This window comes from Centrocercus urophasianus, unplaced genomic scaffold (genome assembly GCF_019232065.1).
Source record: "Centrocercus urophasianus isolate 14NV4802_14NV808 unplaced genomic scaffold, USGS_Curo_1.0 seq_10, whole genome shotgun sequence".
NCBI classification, from domain to species: Eukaryota; Metazoa; Chordata; class Aves; order Galliformes; family Phasianidae; genus Centrocercus; species Centrocercus urophasianus.
Genome location: NW_024884142.1, coordinates 26,522,052 through 26,536,343, shown reverse-complemented (window position 1 = coordinate 26,536,343; position 14,292 = coordinate 26,522,052). Strand labels below are relative to the sequence as shown.

General features: G+C 35.0%; 1 protein-coding gene across 5 annotated transcripts in view; it reads left to right on the top strand.

Moving 5' to 3' along the window:
• The window catches only part of IBTK (inhibitor of Bruton tyrosine kinase), a 56,028-nt gene that overhangs the window by 27,448 nt on the left and 14,288 nt on the right, over positions 1 to 14,292 (top strand). For 4 of the 5 annotated variants that reach the window (XM_042813065.1, XM_042813041.1, XM_042813048.1 and 1 more), the window contains 10 exons: positions 822 to 918; positions 1,239 to 1,340; positions 2,178 to 2,295; positions 3,862 to 3,922; positions 4,731 to 4,858; positions 7,062 to 7,174; positions 7,754 to 7,902; positions 8,390 to 8,553; positions 10,320 to 10,412; positions 11,683 to 11,841. In XM_042813065.1, coding sequence (XP_042668999.1) covers positions 822 to 918; positions 1,239 to 1,340; positions 2,178 to 2,295; positions 3,862 to 3,922; positions 4,731 to 4,858; positions 7,062 to 7,174; positions 7,754 to 7,902; positions 8,390 to 8,553; positions 10,320 to 10,412; positions 11,683 to 11,841 — 1,184 coding nt within the window. The remainder of the gene's footprint in view (positions 1 to 821; positions 919 to 1,238; positions 1,341 to 2,177; positions 2,296 to 3,861; positions 3,923 to 4,730; positions 4,859 to 7,061; positions 7,175 to 7,753; positions 7,903 to 8,389; positions 8,554 to 10,319; positions 10,413 to 11,682; positions 11,842 to 14,292) is intronic. The other variant, XM_042813057.1, reaches the window with a different exon arrangement.

The window sequence follows — 14,292 nt, the reverse complement described above, 5'->3', positions numbered from 1 at the left end:
TCAAAAGTTAAATTGTGGAGTGTCCATTTATATTAGTCATAGCTATATTTGTTATGTGTAGATTGTCAGTCTATTATTTTGCAATTATAATTATACAATTATATAATTATGCAATTCCCAATTGTACAATATTAATAAGTAAAACATTCATAAGTAAATATTTTCTGAATCAAGGACTCTAGATATTATATGAAAATGTCAATTTTCATAAGAAATTTTAAAGCTAAGTTGGGCAATATGCCTGTGCAGAGATCAATCTTTTACTGTCAAGCTTTGCTGCAGTGCCAGCTGAAAGAAATAGAAGTTAAGCAGTGATGTTGTATAAATTTGAATGATGACAGTTACTTTAGTGGTTGATGCTTGCCTTAATGGTTAGGATGATTCTTGAAATGTAAGGATTGCTGATGACCCTGTTTTCTGTGGGATTAATAGTAAAGGCTAAATTAACCATTCAGTTTTATTCTTAAATGGGAACTGGTAATTTCACTAGACCTTCTATATTGAGAGGAAAGGAGTTCAGTGCTCTGCTATTAAACAATTGTAACTATTATTTTTAAGGACAGTTTTTAGGGAAGATCATCAAATTGAAAAAACACTGAACTGTTTAATGTCTGTTTATTCAGAAGTTTGGCAAGACTTTAATTGTTCTGCTGCAATCAGTTCTTAAAATTTGAATGGCTGTTGTCCAAATGCTCAAATAATTTTTAATGCTAAAAACGTGAACCTCAGCTTGAACAATTTGCTAAATGCAATCACTGCATTAATTATTTATTTTAGTCTAAATAATCAACTTCTTTATTTCCCTTCCTTTTGCGTTTTAGGCTTCCTCTTGTTCTGCTCTGGAAATGCCAATACATTCTGACATACTGCAGATAATAGTAGATTACCTGTATACAGATGAAGCACTTGCAATAAAAGGTATCAGTAATGTATTTTCAGCTCATTTGTATTTTCAGTAGTTCCTGCAAGTTTTAGATATATTTTTAAAAGTAATTCCACAGTTAGCATGCTTGTGTTATGTCTTCATCTAGAAAATCCAAATTGGCGTGACTTTAGATTCTGGGCTGTTTGCCCCATGCTTTTTTGTACCTCTTTCCTGCTTGTCGAGCTCAGTTTTCCTTCTCCTTCTTGAAAATAAATATAGAAAATCACTTTTTACACTCTTTTGTAAGCTATTCCTTGTGTAACAGTTGCTTATATGGTTTGCCCATGGTGCTTATGTGATGCTTTGTTTCCAGATTCTCAAAATGTGGAATTCATATGCAATGTTCTTGTGGTAGCAGACCAACTTCTTATATCCAGGCTCAAAGAGATATGTGAAGTAGCCATTGCAGAAAAACGTGAGTTCTGCGATTTCTATTACAGTGTTTTAGATATTAAAATATACTTTTTTTTAGATGTTAATGTTATTGCCTTTTCTTCTGTATCTCTGCACACAATTACTTGTTCATTCCTTTGCACTGGTTACCTTCTGCTGTTAACTGCACAGCTGTTTACAATTACTTTTTTTAGTCAGGGTGAGGTTCTAGATTAGCATGATCTATCTTTCATTATGCTTGCTTTTCTTCATTGCCTCCTCTTTAATAAAAAAGAAAAATGAACCAAAATTTCATCAAACCTTCATTTCTACCAATATTTGTTTTCTGTTCATTAAATTCAAACTTCCTGCTATTAAAATAGGACAAAATAATTCAGTGTTTTCATTTCTGTCCTTGTACTGAGTTCTGCTAGTAATTCTGTTGTTTGTTTGACATAGTGCTGTTTCTACATGGATACAAAGGTCTGCCTATTCTAGAAAACAGTGTATACTGTTGCTCAGCTTCATATGCAAAGTAGGCATACAAATTTTACTTGTCATTTCTAGATTTTTTTCCCCCCCAGTTTTTCTTTCTTCTGGCTATAGAAAGGTTTGAAGATTTAAGAAGACATGTATGCTGTTTATGAAACTTGCAATTATTAACTTTATTTTTCCTCTTTGTTTTGATCTGCTGAATTTCAATAAACTGAAATTGCAGTAACTGTAGATAGGACCTTCCTATTTTTGTGAAGGAGCACTTGTATTCGTGCTGTCGTGTAGTTATGTGGAGCTTGCTGTAGTTAATGCTATGCAGTAAGTCTTAAAAATGACTACATGAGATTGCACTGTGTTACTAGTTTGTTGTGTCTTCTCTCCACAGTTACTTTAAAGAATGCTGCTGAGTTGCTGGAGTTCTCAGCAATGTATAATGCTGAACAGTTAAAACTATCTTGCCTGCAGTTCATAGGACTCAATATGGCAGCTTTGCTTGAAACAAGGTAAGAAGGGATGCAGATGAGCTTATGTACAACTGTTAAAGTCAAATATTCCAGAAAGGCCAATTTGTTGGAAGTAATAGGAACAGCTAAAGTGCAACTGAGTGCTGCTATCTTAAAGAGAGGATCATTTTTGCCAAACATGGAGAGAGAAAGTAGTTGCATACATGTACATACTATACAAGTTCCATACTACAAAAAACTGTTTTCCCATCTGGCATGAAAAGCTTAAATTAAGGGTTAAACTTTTCTTGAATTTAATGGACTTTGACATTAGGCCTGAACTTGTTCAGTGTTTTTCATTGTTTTTAAATATGCATAAAATTGTGTGGGGTTTTTTTTTTTTTGTTTGTTTGTTTTTTTTGTTTTTGTTGTTGTTTTTATACATGTAATATTTACTGTGCTATCTGAATTTATGTTGAGTAGGTTAATTATAGCTGGTGTGTCTTCCAAGAGTGAGTCATAGAATGGCTTGAGTTGAAAGGGACTTCAAAATTGTCTGTGTCCAACTCCCCTGCCTCTCACTAGATCATGTTGAAAAGGATGGGCCTGCCTTCTGGTAGTGTATATGCTTTAACTGTCTGCAGTGAAGGCTGAGCAAATGATTTACTCTCACTTTCCACAAAAATTCAGCTAGACCCCTGTGAGGTTAAAGGTGTTCTCTGTCACTGCTTTCATACAGGGCTTTGGGTTACTTCCAGAGTAGGTAACATGTTTTCAGAGCAAGCTCACTGATCTTCTTTCCTAGCAAAGACTTATAAATAAATTAATTTCTATCACCACTCTTATCTGTTTTCCTAGCCTTTTATCAATAGAGTTTTTGGAGATCTTCGTTAACCAGTTCAGAAAGCCAGCACTTCAGTTCCATGTCAAAAAGATGTCCTATGTGTGTCACAGATAAAGAATTTGTTGATAGTGTCACTTTTCTTCTTCACATCTTCATATCTATATACATTTTAACTTTCGATTTTGCAGAGGAGAGTAAAAATGTATTAATGTTGCTTTCAGTGTTGTTCTTAATTAAGATTTGTTGGATTTTAAGCCCAGAAAGGACATGCAGCATTCTTACTTAGAAATAAGAGTGCATCTCCGTTTTAATGAAAGTACCATCAGTGGGTGGCAAGACTTCTGATTTGAAAGGCTTGAGACAGATGAAAATGAGCCATGACAGCATTGTGCAAGGAAAGCTGTTCATGCAGATAAGGCAGAATTTAGTTGAGTAAAATCTTGTATTATTTTTTTGGCATAAGTGTCAAAAGTTATTGTGGCTGATTTTTACAGAAGAATTTACATGGACTGGGAGTGTTAGGTACCTGTCAGGAAGACTTGAAAGTATGCAGAAATAGAGAAGATAAAGCCACGGTCATGAACTGATTATTAAGTAAAAGTGGTCTATTTAGAAAGTTTATATTTTTAATTCTGCCTTACAATGAATGCATTAACTCATTTATGGCTTGAGTTCATTTTCTTCCTTCTATTTCTGGGACTATACATGCCTCAAAATGAGATTTGTTTGGAACATTCATTTGTTTTTTTCGTTAACATGACTTATATTTTATTTATTTTTAGGACTCTGGATGTCTTAAGCGATGAAGTTGTGAAGGATCTTTCTGTTTATTACAGGAAAATGGTGAGTCATACAACCTCAGTGTAAGGTTAGGTTTAAAATGAGATCAAGTAAGATGTATATACCTGCAGGGATTTTAGATGACAGGCTGAAAGGAGAACATCTGACTCAAAGAACCTATTTCCTGCTATTACCACTTCCATTGAGCTCTTATTTTCTTATTACAATAGTTAATAGTAGTTAAATTGCACATTTAATATATTAAATGTACTTGTTAATTAACAGTTTTTGTGTGTGGAAGGAAAAAAAAACAAGCAAAATATGTGGAAAAGTGCACCTGTGACTTAGAAGGAAAAGAAAGCAAAGGAGACTTGCCTGTGAAAAATGAAGTGTTCTCAAGAAATCTTAAAAACAATGAGAAAAATAATGTGGAAGTTGAAATTCCGTGCATAAAGAGAAAACCAAGAACACATTTACACTGTTACATAGTTAAAGAATAAAGGATGTGAGTTTGTGTAACCCTGAAGTATTTTCTGTCAGTAGTTCTAAGCAGCTGGGAGCATATGTAGGTCACTCTAAAGCTACTGCCTCCTGTTTTTTTCTGTGGAAACTGTAGCAGCCACAATGAATACAATAACATGAGTTGGTAGAGCAGATTCTCAACTACAAAAAACTATTCTTCAACACAGTCGCTACCATTAGCCTTAGCCTACTTAGTAATGTAACTGAAGTTTATAAGCTGTTTAAATAATTAATTACTTAATTTGTAAAAGTATTTTCAATAACTATCATTTTGACCCTTTCATGAGAGATTAAATATTTGCTAGCAAACAATATAAGAGCAATGATGTAATAACTTTTGCAACTACAGATTCCTGCTATGGTCAGGAGAGTAATTACGCCATATCCAGATGGACCTGACTTAAGTTGTTTTGAGCCTGAAGAGGGAGAGAACTTTGTTTTTATAAGGGAAGAAACGAATACAGAACAGAATTCTCAGTAAGTATCTGTTTTTCATCAACATTTCTAAGTGAGCTATATGTAGTGTTTATTTGCCTTTGAATGGTACCTGGTTCTCTTTGGGATCAGAACTGAAATATTAAAAAGCAGGATAAATGATGATTTCAAGGACTGCTCTCAGTTCCCTGAAGTATTGTACGCTGCAGTGAAAAACTCCTCCCTTTACCTCCAACTTACTGACAGAGTAATGCTGGATGCACAGAGAGATGCTCTCTTCTGGGTGAAGAGTGGCTGGAGGGCAGCGCAGCCCAAAGGGACCTGGGAGGAGTGCTGGTGACAGCAGCTTCTCAGCATGAGCCAGCAGTGTCACCTGGCTGCCGGGGTGGCAAACTGCAATTTACAATGCATTAAAGCAACACAGCCAGTCAGAAGAGGTGATTCTCCTGCTACCTTTAGTGTTGGTGTAGCCTCAGTTTGAATAAGTGTGTGGTTCTGGACTCCACGCTGTCAAAAAAAAAAATATATATATATATATATGTGTGTGTGTGTATGTATATGTGTATATAGTGCATGCATATACATTATATATATATATATATATATATATACATATACACAACTTGTATATATATGTGAAGATTCTTGAAAGCGCCCAAAAGGAGGCAACAAAGCTAGTAGATTGGGCTAGAAAGCATGTGCTTTGAGGAGAGGCTAAGGACATTGGATTGTTCAAAATAGAGAAGAAAAGGCTGAGAAACAATCCCACTGCTCACTGCAGCTGTGTGAGGAGGGGAAGCAGGAAGCAAGAGGAGGGTGCTGGGCTCTGCTCCTGGGAACTGATAACAGAATGGAAACAGCTTAGTGCTGTGCCAGAAGAGGGTTAGACTGGGAATCAGGAAGCATTTCTTTACTATATAGGTGATCAAGTATTGAGACAGGCTTCCTATGGAGGTAATCGATGTCCCACACTCCTCAGTCTTCATGAGGCATTTGGATAACACCATCATTGATGTGCTTTAACTTTGGGTTAGCCCTGAAGAAATCGGACAGTTGGAATGAATACTGATAGGGCTCTTTCAGCTATGAACAGAACTATCCCATCCTATTCCTATAAGAATGTGAGCAAAGGTAGCAAAATGGGCATTGAAAGTAATGTTTAGGTGTTGTGTGTATGTGACAGCACCTCTGTATTTATGCAACCAACTATGAAGTTCATTGAACTTCACTGAATTAGAAACTGGGAGATAAACTTGCAGTTTTTACTGTACTATTGGTCTGTCTGAGAAATACTTTTTATCTGCATTTTTTTTAATCTTATCAGTATGTCATGAGAAACAACAACCTTTTAGTGCAAGGATTTTAATCTGTCAGTTTATAGTGGATGCTTTCTGGCTGGGGAATAAGAAAGCAAATTTCCTATGGTTAAGAATTGTTAGAAAACGTAATCCAAGCAACTGTTGGTCAGGTAATTTGGCCTTGGTAGTTTTCTGGAGTTCTGTTATTCTTTTTTTCAACATTTCTCTAAAGGTGGGGAAGTGACACCAATAAGGTTTGAGGAGACTTGTCAGGCTAACAACATGCTGCTTTTCTGATGAGGAAGTTTACACTACTATTTTTTTTTTTTTAGTACAGCTTTTTAACTGGGGAAATTGACTGTAAAGTCTGCACAACTGGAAAAATGAATTTGATATGATGACTTAGTAATATAAAATTGTACTAAAGTCAGCTACTTTAGTTAAGAAATAGTAGGCCAAGGGAACTGAGAGACTGTCTTGTATTAGACCTCAAGCCATTCAGTGTTGCAGTCTTTGTGTGGACTGTGATAGGAATGCAAAACTAAAGAAATATGTATTTGAAGTTACAGTATTAATGCAGGACTGAAGTTGGAGATGTTATTAACTTGATTCTGAATTTCTATTAGTTGTGTTGAAATAAAGATACTCTTTGATTCCACTGTCCCTGATATCACAGGTAGTAGGAACAAGTGAAGTTTTAGTAACATGACCGTATGCTTGCTCTATTGAAGCAGTGATGTTACTTACCCCACTTACACTTACAAAGTGTTTTTGGTAAGCAGTGAAGTGTCAGAGAAGGAACAAGCAAGCTATTGACAGTTGGTGCGAGTAGTTATTGCTATTTAAAGTGTAACTACAGCTGCGGCTGAAAAACTTGACACTGATAGTTCTGAAACTCAATTTCCTTGATGCTTTAGTCTATCTTGTACTGTTTTTGCTTTTAATAGGGAAGCTCTTTTCAAAAGGGCAAAAACTAAAGCAAAAAAGAAGCCACGGAAACGCTCTGACAGCTCTGGTGGATATAATCTCTCCGACATTATTCAGAGTCCAGCCTCTACAGGTCAGTGGGAAAGATGTTCCTTTCAGTTATAAAGACAGAACATAAAAGTTAATTTGAAATACAGTGCAATTTTTATTCTTCAGTAATTAAAACTTGCAAAATTTTGCAAGTTGAATTGCTGCTGAATTTGAGCAGGGAATTCTGAAGACTGAGTTGTTTGAAAGAGTGGTTGTCACCTTAAGCTTGTGCCCAAAGCTTTCAGTAGAAGCATGTTTTTTTTGTAAAAGGCACTACCCCATATAGTGGAACATTTCTACTTACATACCTTTCTCTGGAATATCAAATAGTTTACTCACTGTTTGTTGAAAATATTAAGGAAGACTTTTTTTTTAACAGAAAAGTGTGTATTTTATTTTTCCTGAGAATGTATGTCACAGGACAGAAGGAGAAAACTAGAAACAATACCAATCCCATTTTTTTAAAGAAAGTCTGCTTGAACTTATTCTTGTCTAATATACTGGGATAGGTAATCTGGTTATTTTATACCTATAATATGAGGTTAATTTTTGCTTTGGTTTATAAAAAAAAATTAGTCCTGCTTTGATGATATATTAGTTTTACTCTGTTCTTATTTTGTAGGCTCCATAAAACTGGATAAAACCAACTCAGTAGAATCGCTTCCAGAACTCCTAACATCTGACTCAGAAGGTAGTTACGCAGGAGTGAGTAGCCCTAGAGACTTGCAGTCCCCTGACTTCACAAAAGTTTTTCATCCAGAGAGGACTGAGGTTGGATCTCTTTGTTTCTAGCAACTTTTTTTTGTTATTTATCTAATCCATCAAATGACAGTTTGTATTTTTGGAGTGTTTTGGACAGTTTGGAGAAACTGTTGTCCTTAAAATTGAGAGACTTTGGTATAACAGGCAAAGTATAATTTTGAAATAATTCTGCCTTACAGCTTTAGAAACGAACATCTTGGAGTAAATTTTCTATTATCAAGATACATATTTGGACTTAGATCATTCAGAGTGAAGTATGAATTAAAAAAAAAAAAGAAGATACAAATAAAACTGAGCAGAGATTCACTAATATTTTGCCTGTTTTTATAGCATTTTTTAAAGTGTTTTTTTAAATTTTTTTTGTCATATGCATGTCATCCAAGTTGCTTATAGCCTTGTATTTTTTCTTCTGCGGGGAAGAACATAAAAATATTTATACAGAGTTTTCTGGCTTTGTGTTTTATTTTTATGTATGTATGTATTTATTTATTTCCAGATGAAAGATAAAGCATGCAGTCTGGTTATGAAAGCCTCTCAGCAGAACAAGGAGATGAAGTCAAACAAGGGATTGTCAGCACTGACACAGTCTGTTCCACAGTCCATTCCCAGTACCAAAACCAGCTCTGCAACCTCTCCCAATTGGGTAGCAAGCAGCTTCAGGTGGAGTAAATATTGTGGTGCCTACCTAGCTTACAGTCATTATTTCTTCCTCATGTGGTAGTGAGTGCCAGTAACATTCTGTTCAGACTTCAGAGTTCACTGCTTCTCACATTTGACTCACTAATTAAAAATTTTGTTAATTTTATTGAATTAGTTCTTTTAAAAATTATTCTTTGAGATGCTATTGATAGATGCTTTTCTTTTTTTTAAGTGCTATCAGTCTGGACTTCTGCTGCCTTTTTTAGAGGCCAGCTTTTATTGTCCTTTTATAAAGTTTTCTGTGGAATCAGATGATGCTTGAAGCCATTGGAAGCACCATTGTGCTTTGACATTTTTAAGCCATTCTTTTAGATTACAGTGGATTATGAAAAATCAGCACTGCAGCTTTAACTGATGCAGTAATAATTGCCTATTAGTTTTTATCTGTAGCAGTATTTGCATGTGAAAGCAGAATAATAGTACCATAATAATCTGAAGATTTGTCTTGCCTCATTGCCAGTAAAAGTTGAATGGAGAAGAAGTCAAGTTCTTAAGGAATCACACGGTGATAGTTTTCCAGAGTTTTCTTATCCTCTATGGCTTTGTGGCTGATGTGCTTTGTGAATACAGTTAATTTATAGAATTTAGAAGTCCCAGCTCTGAAATGTGTAGTTTAGACAGCAGAATCCATTAAGACTGTTTTGTCTTCCCACATATTTGTGCAAAGACTTTTTGGTCTTTAGACGTGGTTGAAGGAAGTTCTACCTTCATCTGTCATCTTACAATTCTTACAGAACGTTTTTTAGAAGATTACAGTGAAAAGGAACAAACAAAACCACAGGTGTTTGTTGTAATACCCCAGTACCTTTATGGATTTTCCTTATACTTTTTCTTTGCTTTTTCTAGTAATGCTAGCACATGATATAAAAAAAAAATAATAATAATCAGGCAGCACTGTTGTATAGTGTTTTAAAGATTAGTAGTACATTTGATTGAAGTACTATTGAAAAGCAGTGATGACAGGTATTGGTGTGAATTCACACTGATTTATTCACTACTTAGTCTATTTCATCTGGTTTTCTGTAGGGAATGACAAAGTACTGCTTACATCTAATTTCAGTTTGTCTTTGTAACCTAGTTGTAACACTAGGTTTGTTTATATATGTTTTTTTTCTTTGTTTATATATGTCTTCAAATGCCCAGGTTTTAATTTATAGTTTTACGTAAATCCAGGCATTTCTAAAATTTAATTTGCCTTATTTTCTACAGAAGTTAAAAAAAAGATCATTTACAAAAAGGAAACTGATTTCTAATGTTTGAGAATGTTGCTGGTGTTTGGGGAGAGCTTTCAAATTTCATTGCAGTGTGAACTAGTGTTAAACAGGCTCTTGAAAGAAAGATTAATTCGGTCTTCGTGAAAGAACTGTGAGCAGTGCCTTTCTAATACTTAAAAAATGGATAGTTCACTACTAAATAAGAATCCTGGATATAGATATCTGATTTTTTTTTTTTTTTTTTTTTTTTTTTTTAAGCAATCGTAGTTCACATTTTTTTCATAGCATATTCTTCTTAAATAGATATATATTCATGAATACATATTGAATATATGAATATATTTTTGTCATAAACGTCGTATTTGTCGTTTGCCATAATGGAGCAAACAGACATAAATTATGCATCCCATTACTGATCTTATGTATGATCTAGAGAGTTTCAGAGAAGGTTGGAAGTATGGAATGTAAGTGAAAATGAGTGCCTCGGGAGGTAACTTGTTATTTTTTATTTAGCCCTGCCAGCCCTCCTGCTATGGATCTAAGAACTATCATGGAAATAGAAGAAAATATGCAGAAATGTGGAACTATGCCAAAGACAAATTCAAGGTTAGTAAAAAAAAAAACAAACACAAAAAAACAAAAAAAAAAAAAAAAAACAAAAAAACAGCAAAAATTCAACAAAACTTATAAAAGGAAAGTGTGATCAGGCCATTATGAATTTACTCAGTGGTTCTGGCATTTCATACTTGAAAAGGAACAGGAGAAAAGATGTCATGTTTGTTCTTGAGCAACTTTGTTTACTTCATTATAGTGCTTTTTCTTCAGGAATTCAAAATTTTTCCCTTTATTTTACTGTAGTCTTCTTTAGTCAACTACTGCAAAAGCATGTCTAGCACACTAGAAACTAGTATGTTAAATAATTGGTCTGCTTTCTGAACTGCATTATTTTCAACCAAAAAGAATTAATTCTTGCTTGTCTATAGCTTAAGAAATTACTTCTTGACCATAGTATACTCAATTCTGAAGTTTGTTTCTTGTCTTATATTCTCTGACCTCCCCTGACACCTGATATTCATAGTTGATATTCATAATTCTTGCTCAGTCAGAAGCAAGGGTGGTCCTTGCTTTGAAAATTACCTCTAAAATATAGTGAAAGAAATAGACATTCTTAGGAGGCAGTGAATTAAAGCAGATGCTTATTAAGTGGTGACATACGGAAGAGAACTGGAGATAACTTCAGCAGAACTTCAGCACCTTTACAGTGTAATGTTCTTGTAAAAGAGAGCCAGGAAAATAGTCCTGGAGTGCTTTGATCAATTTCTGTATTTCATAAGAGAGAAATATGTTGTTTAGTTAGTAATAAATGCTTACGGTAAATTTGAAGAAAAAATTTGGCTTGTTTGTTTTATTTTCTTTGTAAAGGGTTGTTCTTCAGGTAGATTGTGAAGCTGTAAACCAAATAGCTGAGAATGAGGAATCAAAATAGCTTAAAAAACAAATCACTAAATAGAAAATAATGACTATATTTTGTTGTATACATCTTCAGGCAAGAATATTTTTGGCTTCAGGAAGCAAGTTTCATATAGTCTCTTTAAAAAAAAAAAAGGTGGTAGACTTCTCTTAGAAACTTTTTTATACTCTGCATATTTTCATTTGTAGGAATCAATAAGGGACAGTTTCTTTCTGTCACTTGATTCTTTTTGATCCTTCTTTTTGCTCCCCAGCCACCCAGCCCACCCTTGGCCCATAATCACTGCATTTAAAATAGTATTTTGGTCTAAGAAAGGAATATCTGTCTGTTTAGTGTGCAGGGTTAAAGGCAAGTCATCTGAAAGGACTCTGATCTCACATGTCTCTTTGCAATATCAATTCACAGCAGAATGGCTTCTCATGGAATTAAGCTGTCTCAGAAGCAAAGGAAACTGATTGCACTGGCAGCAAAGGATAGTGGGTCAGTAACTACCAGCACAGAGCCTACTCCACTAATAACCATACCACCCACACCTACAAAAGTTGTGAAGCTAGGAAATGCATGGTATGTTACATTTTAAAAATCACTTCTCAGTTTTGGATGTTTTTTCCTTAAATAATTTCTTAGAAGCAATTACTTCCGTAAGTGACCTAGCTTCTGCTCATTAAAAAGAATAATGATGTTTGTATCTATATTTGGTAGTAAGCCCATAGGGGATGGGGGCATGCAGTGGTTGCAGCTTAGCTGTTGTTTGAAGTTCTACTACAGGTAAGTCAGTAGGCACTGTCCCCTCTGGCTTTTGCTTGTGTGTGATGTGGTATTTGCAGGTGGTATCCAAGTGATATATAGAAAAAGAAGGTAGAACACGATGTTTGGAACAGTCAGGAGGAGATTATTGATAACCATTAGGAATGCTGCTTTTCTTTGTCAGAAAGAAAAAAAAAAAAAAGCCCTTCCTGGAGGGAAGAGCTAAAATGGTTTTGTTATAGGGTAAGTGATGAATACTAGTGTTAAGGATTCTTTTGGAGTGTAATGTTTTTAAAATGATATTTAGTGCAGATTTCACAAAATTAAAATGTTTAAGTAAATATCACTGTATCAAATAAAACAATTATTTATAATCTGGGTTTACAGCACTGAAAGATTGCAACTTGCCTCATTTAAATTTCTTTTTCACAGTTTGAGTTGGTACAGGGTGAAATCTTAGAAGCACAACTGAGCAAATAGCAATGAGCCATGTGAATTTATTATATTTATTCACTTAAAGAATAAATATCTATGATGGCTAGGATTCCACCAAGGATTTATGAAAGCAGGGGCAAGAAATCTTTGTAGGCATCTATTTATCATGAGTTGATTATTAGAAAGAAATTATACTCTGTGTACTTCTTGTGTCCAACATATAGTTACAGGGGTATGTCGCTATGGCAATAATTTAGCCACTGGTTTTAATCTTACTGCGAACATTATAATTATGAGTAAACAATGTATAACCTAACATCTGCAGTGACAGTGCACACAGGTCACTCATGCTCATTTACGTACCACTTTGTGTGTCCTTACAAACCCACTGCCTTTATACCCATCAGCGGTTGGTACGGAAGGAAAGTCATCCACTTGCACACCACCTGGTGGATGGCATTGGGGACATCCATGCTGATGTATGAGATCAGTGTGGCTGTTAATTATATGGACTGGGATCTGCATGAGTCAGTTCTTCTCCTCATGCATCCAGCAAGGGCAGGGACCTTTCCTCTATATCGCTGGCTCTTGCCTGAAGTCCTCAAAGGAACTTCACCAAACATCCCTTGCCATGGCTTGCTCTAACGTTAGTGATTGCTGCTGTAGGTGTTTCAAGGGCAGTTTCAACAAGTCGTCTTAAATATCATCAGTCACTTTTAATTTTTGTTGCATAAACAAAATGAAGCATAAAGCTTTACAATATTTTGGGTGCCAAGGAAAGGGGCTGTGAGATAACACAGAATGGTATCTATTTGGTTGTCTGTATTTCTGTTCTCTCCTTCGTACACAACTGATAGATACAACAAAACCTGAAGTAGGTTTTCGAGGATGTTTTGAAGAGTTAATCTAGTTATCTGAATATCTTCAGAAGTGTTTTTTGTTCCTTGAGTCCTAATTTGTGGTATAAGATAGATGACTCATTAGACATATTTGTGCTGATTAACTTAATCATGTTGATAGATGCCTCTAGACTATTTTCTTCTGAATACAGAAAATAAGATAGTAAGAGAAGCTGATAAAGGAGTGTGATTTCCTTAGTTGGGCATCTCGTTAGGCTGTGCTGACTATTCAGACTATAGATCTATTCTGTTACGGCTAATTCTTTACCTATTGGGTGTTATTTATTTTTAAGCTACCAAATACCTGTGAACTTTTCCTTACAGTTAAAAAGCAAATATAGACTGATTTTTATTTTTTTATTTTTTATTTTTTTTTGAGTATACTTGGATAAGTCTGTCTAGAAAATATATTGTATTCTTGAGCTTTTCATTAAACAGTTCTTGAAAGTGGCTGAGCTTTACTGTGTTACACAATCTTAAGTGGAAGTGCCAGAGGTTCCATCAGGAGGATGGAATCCAGGCTGTTGCTTGTGTGGTCACTGTGCACGATTCTGTATGTTCCTCAGCAATGTTCTGGCTGCTGATCTGGAAACTGCCATTAGCTCTAGAATTCTAGAAAAGTGGGAGGTAAATAAATATTTTAAATTATGCCCAGCTTCTGTAAAAGAGCTTTTGTTGAAGAGATTTTAAGCTTTAGAAGGCAAGCCATCAGTTGTTCAAAGCAGTTTTTCTATGTAAAATAGAAGAGTGTTACTCCTAATATCGTATTTGCAAAGATCTAGTCTGTACATTCACAAAAGACTGTTAAGAGTGCTTCTGGCAATAGATGGAGGTTTCCATGCATGCAGTACAGTCCAAGCTATAGAACTTGCGTTCCAATGAAATGATATTCATCTTGGATGTGCAGTGAGAACACTTGCCAGAAGGGTGAGGG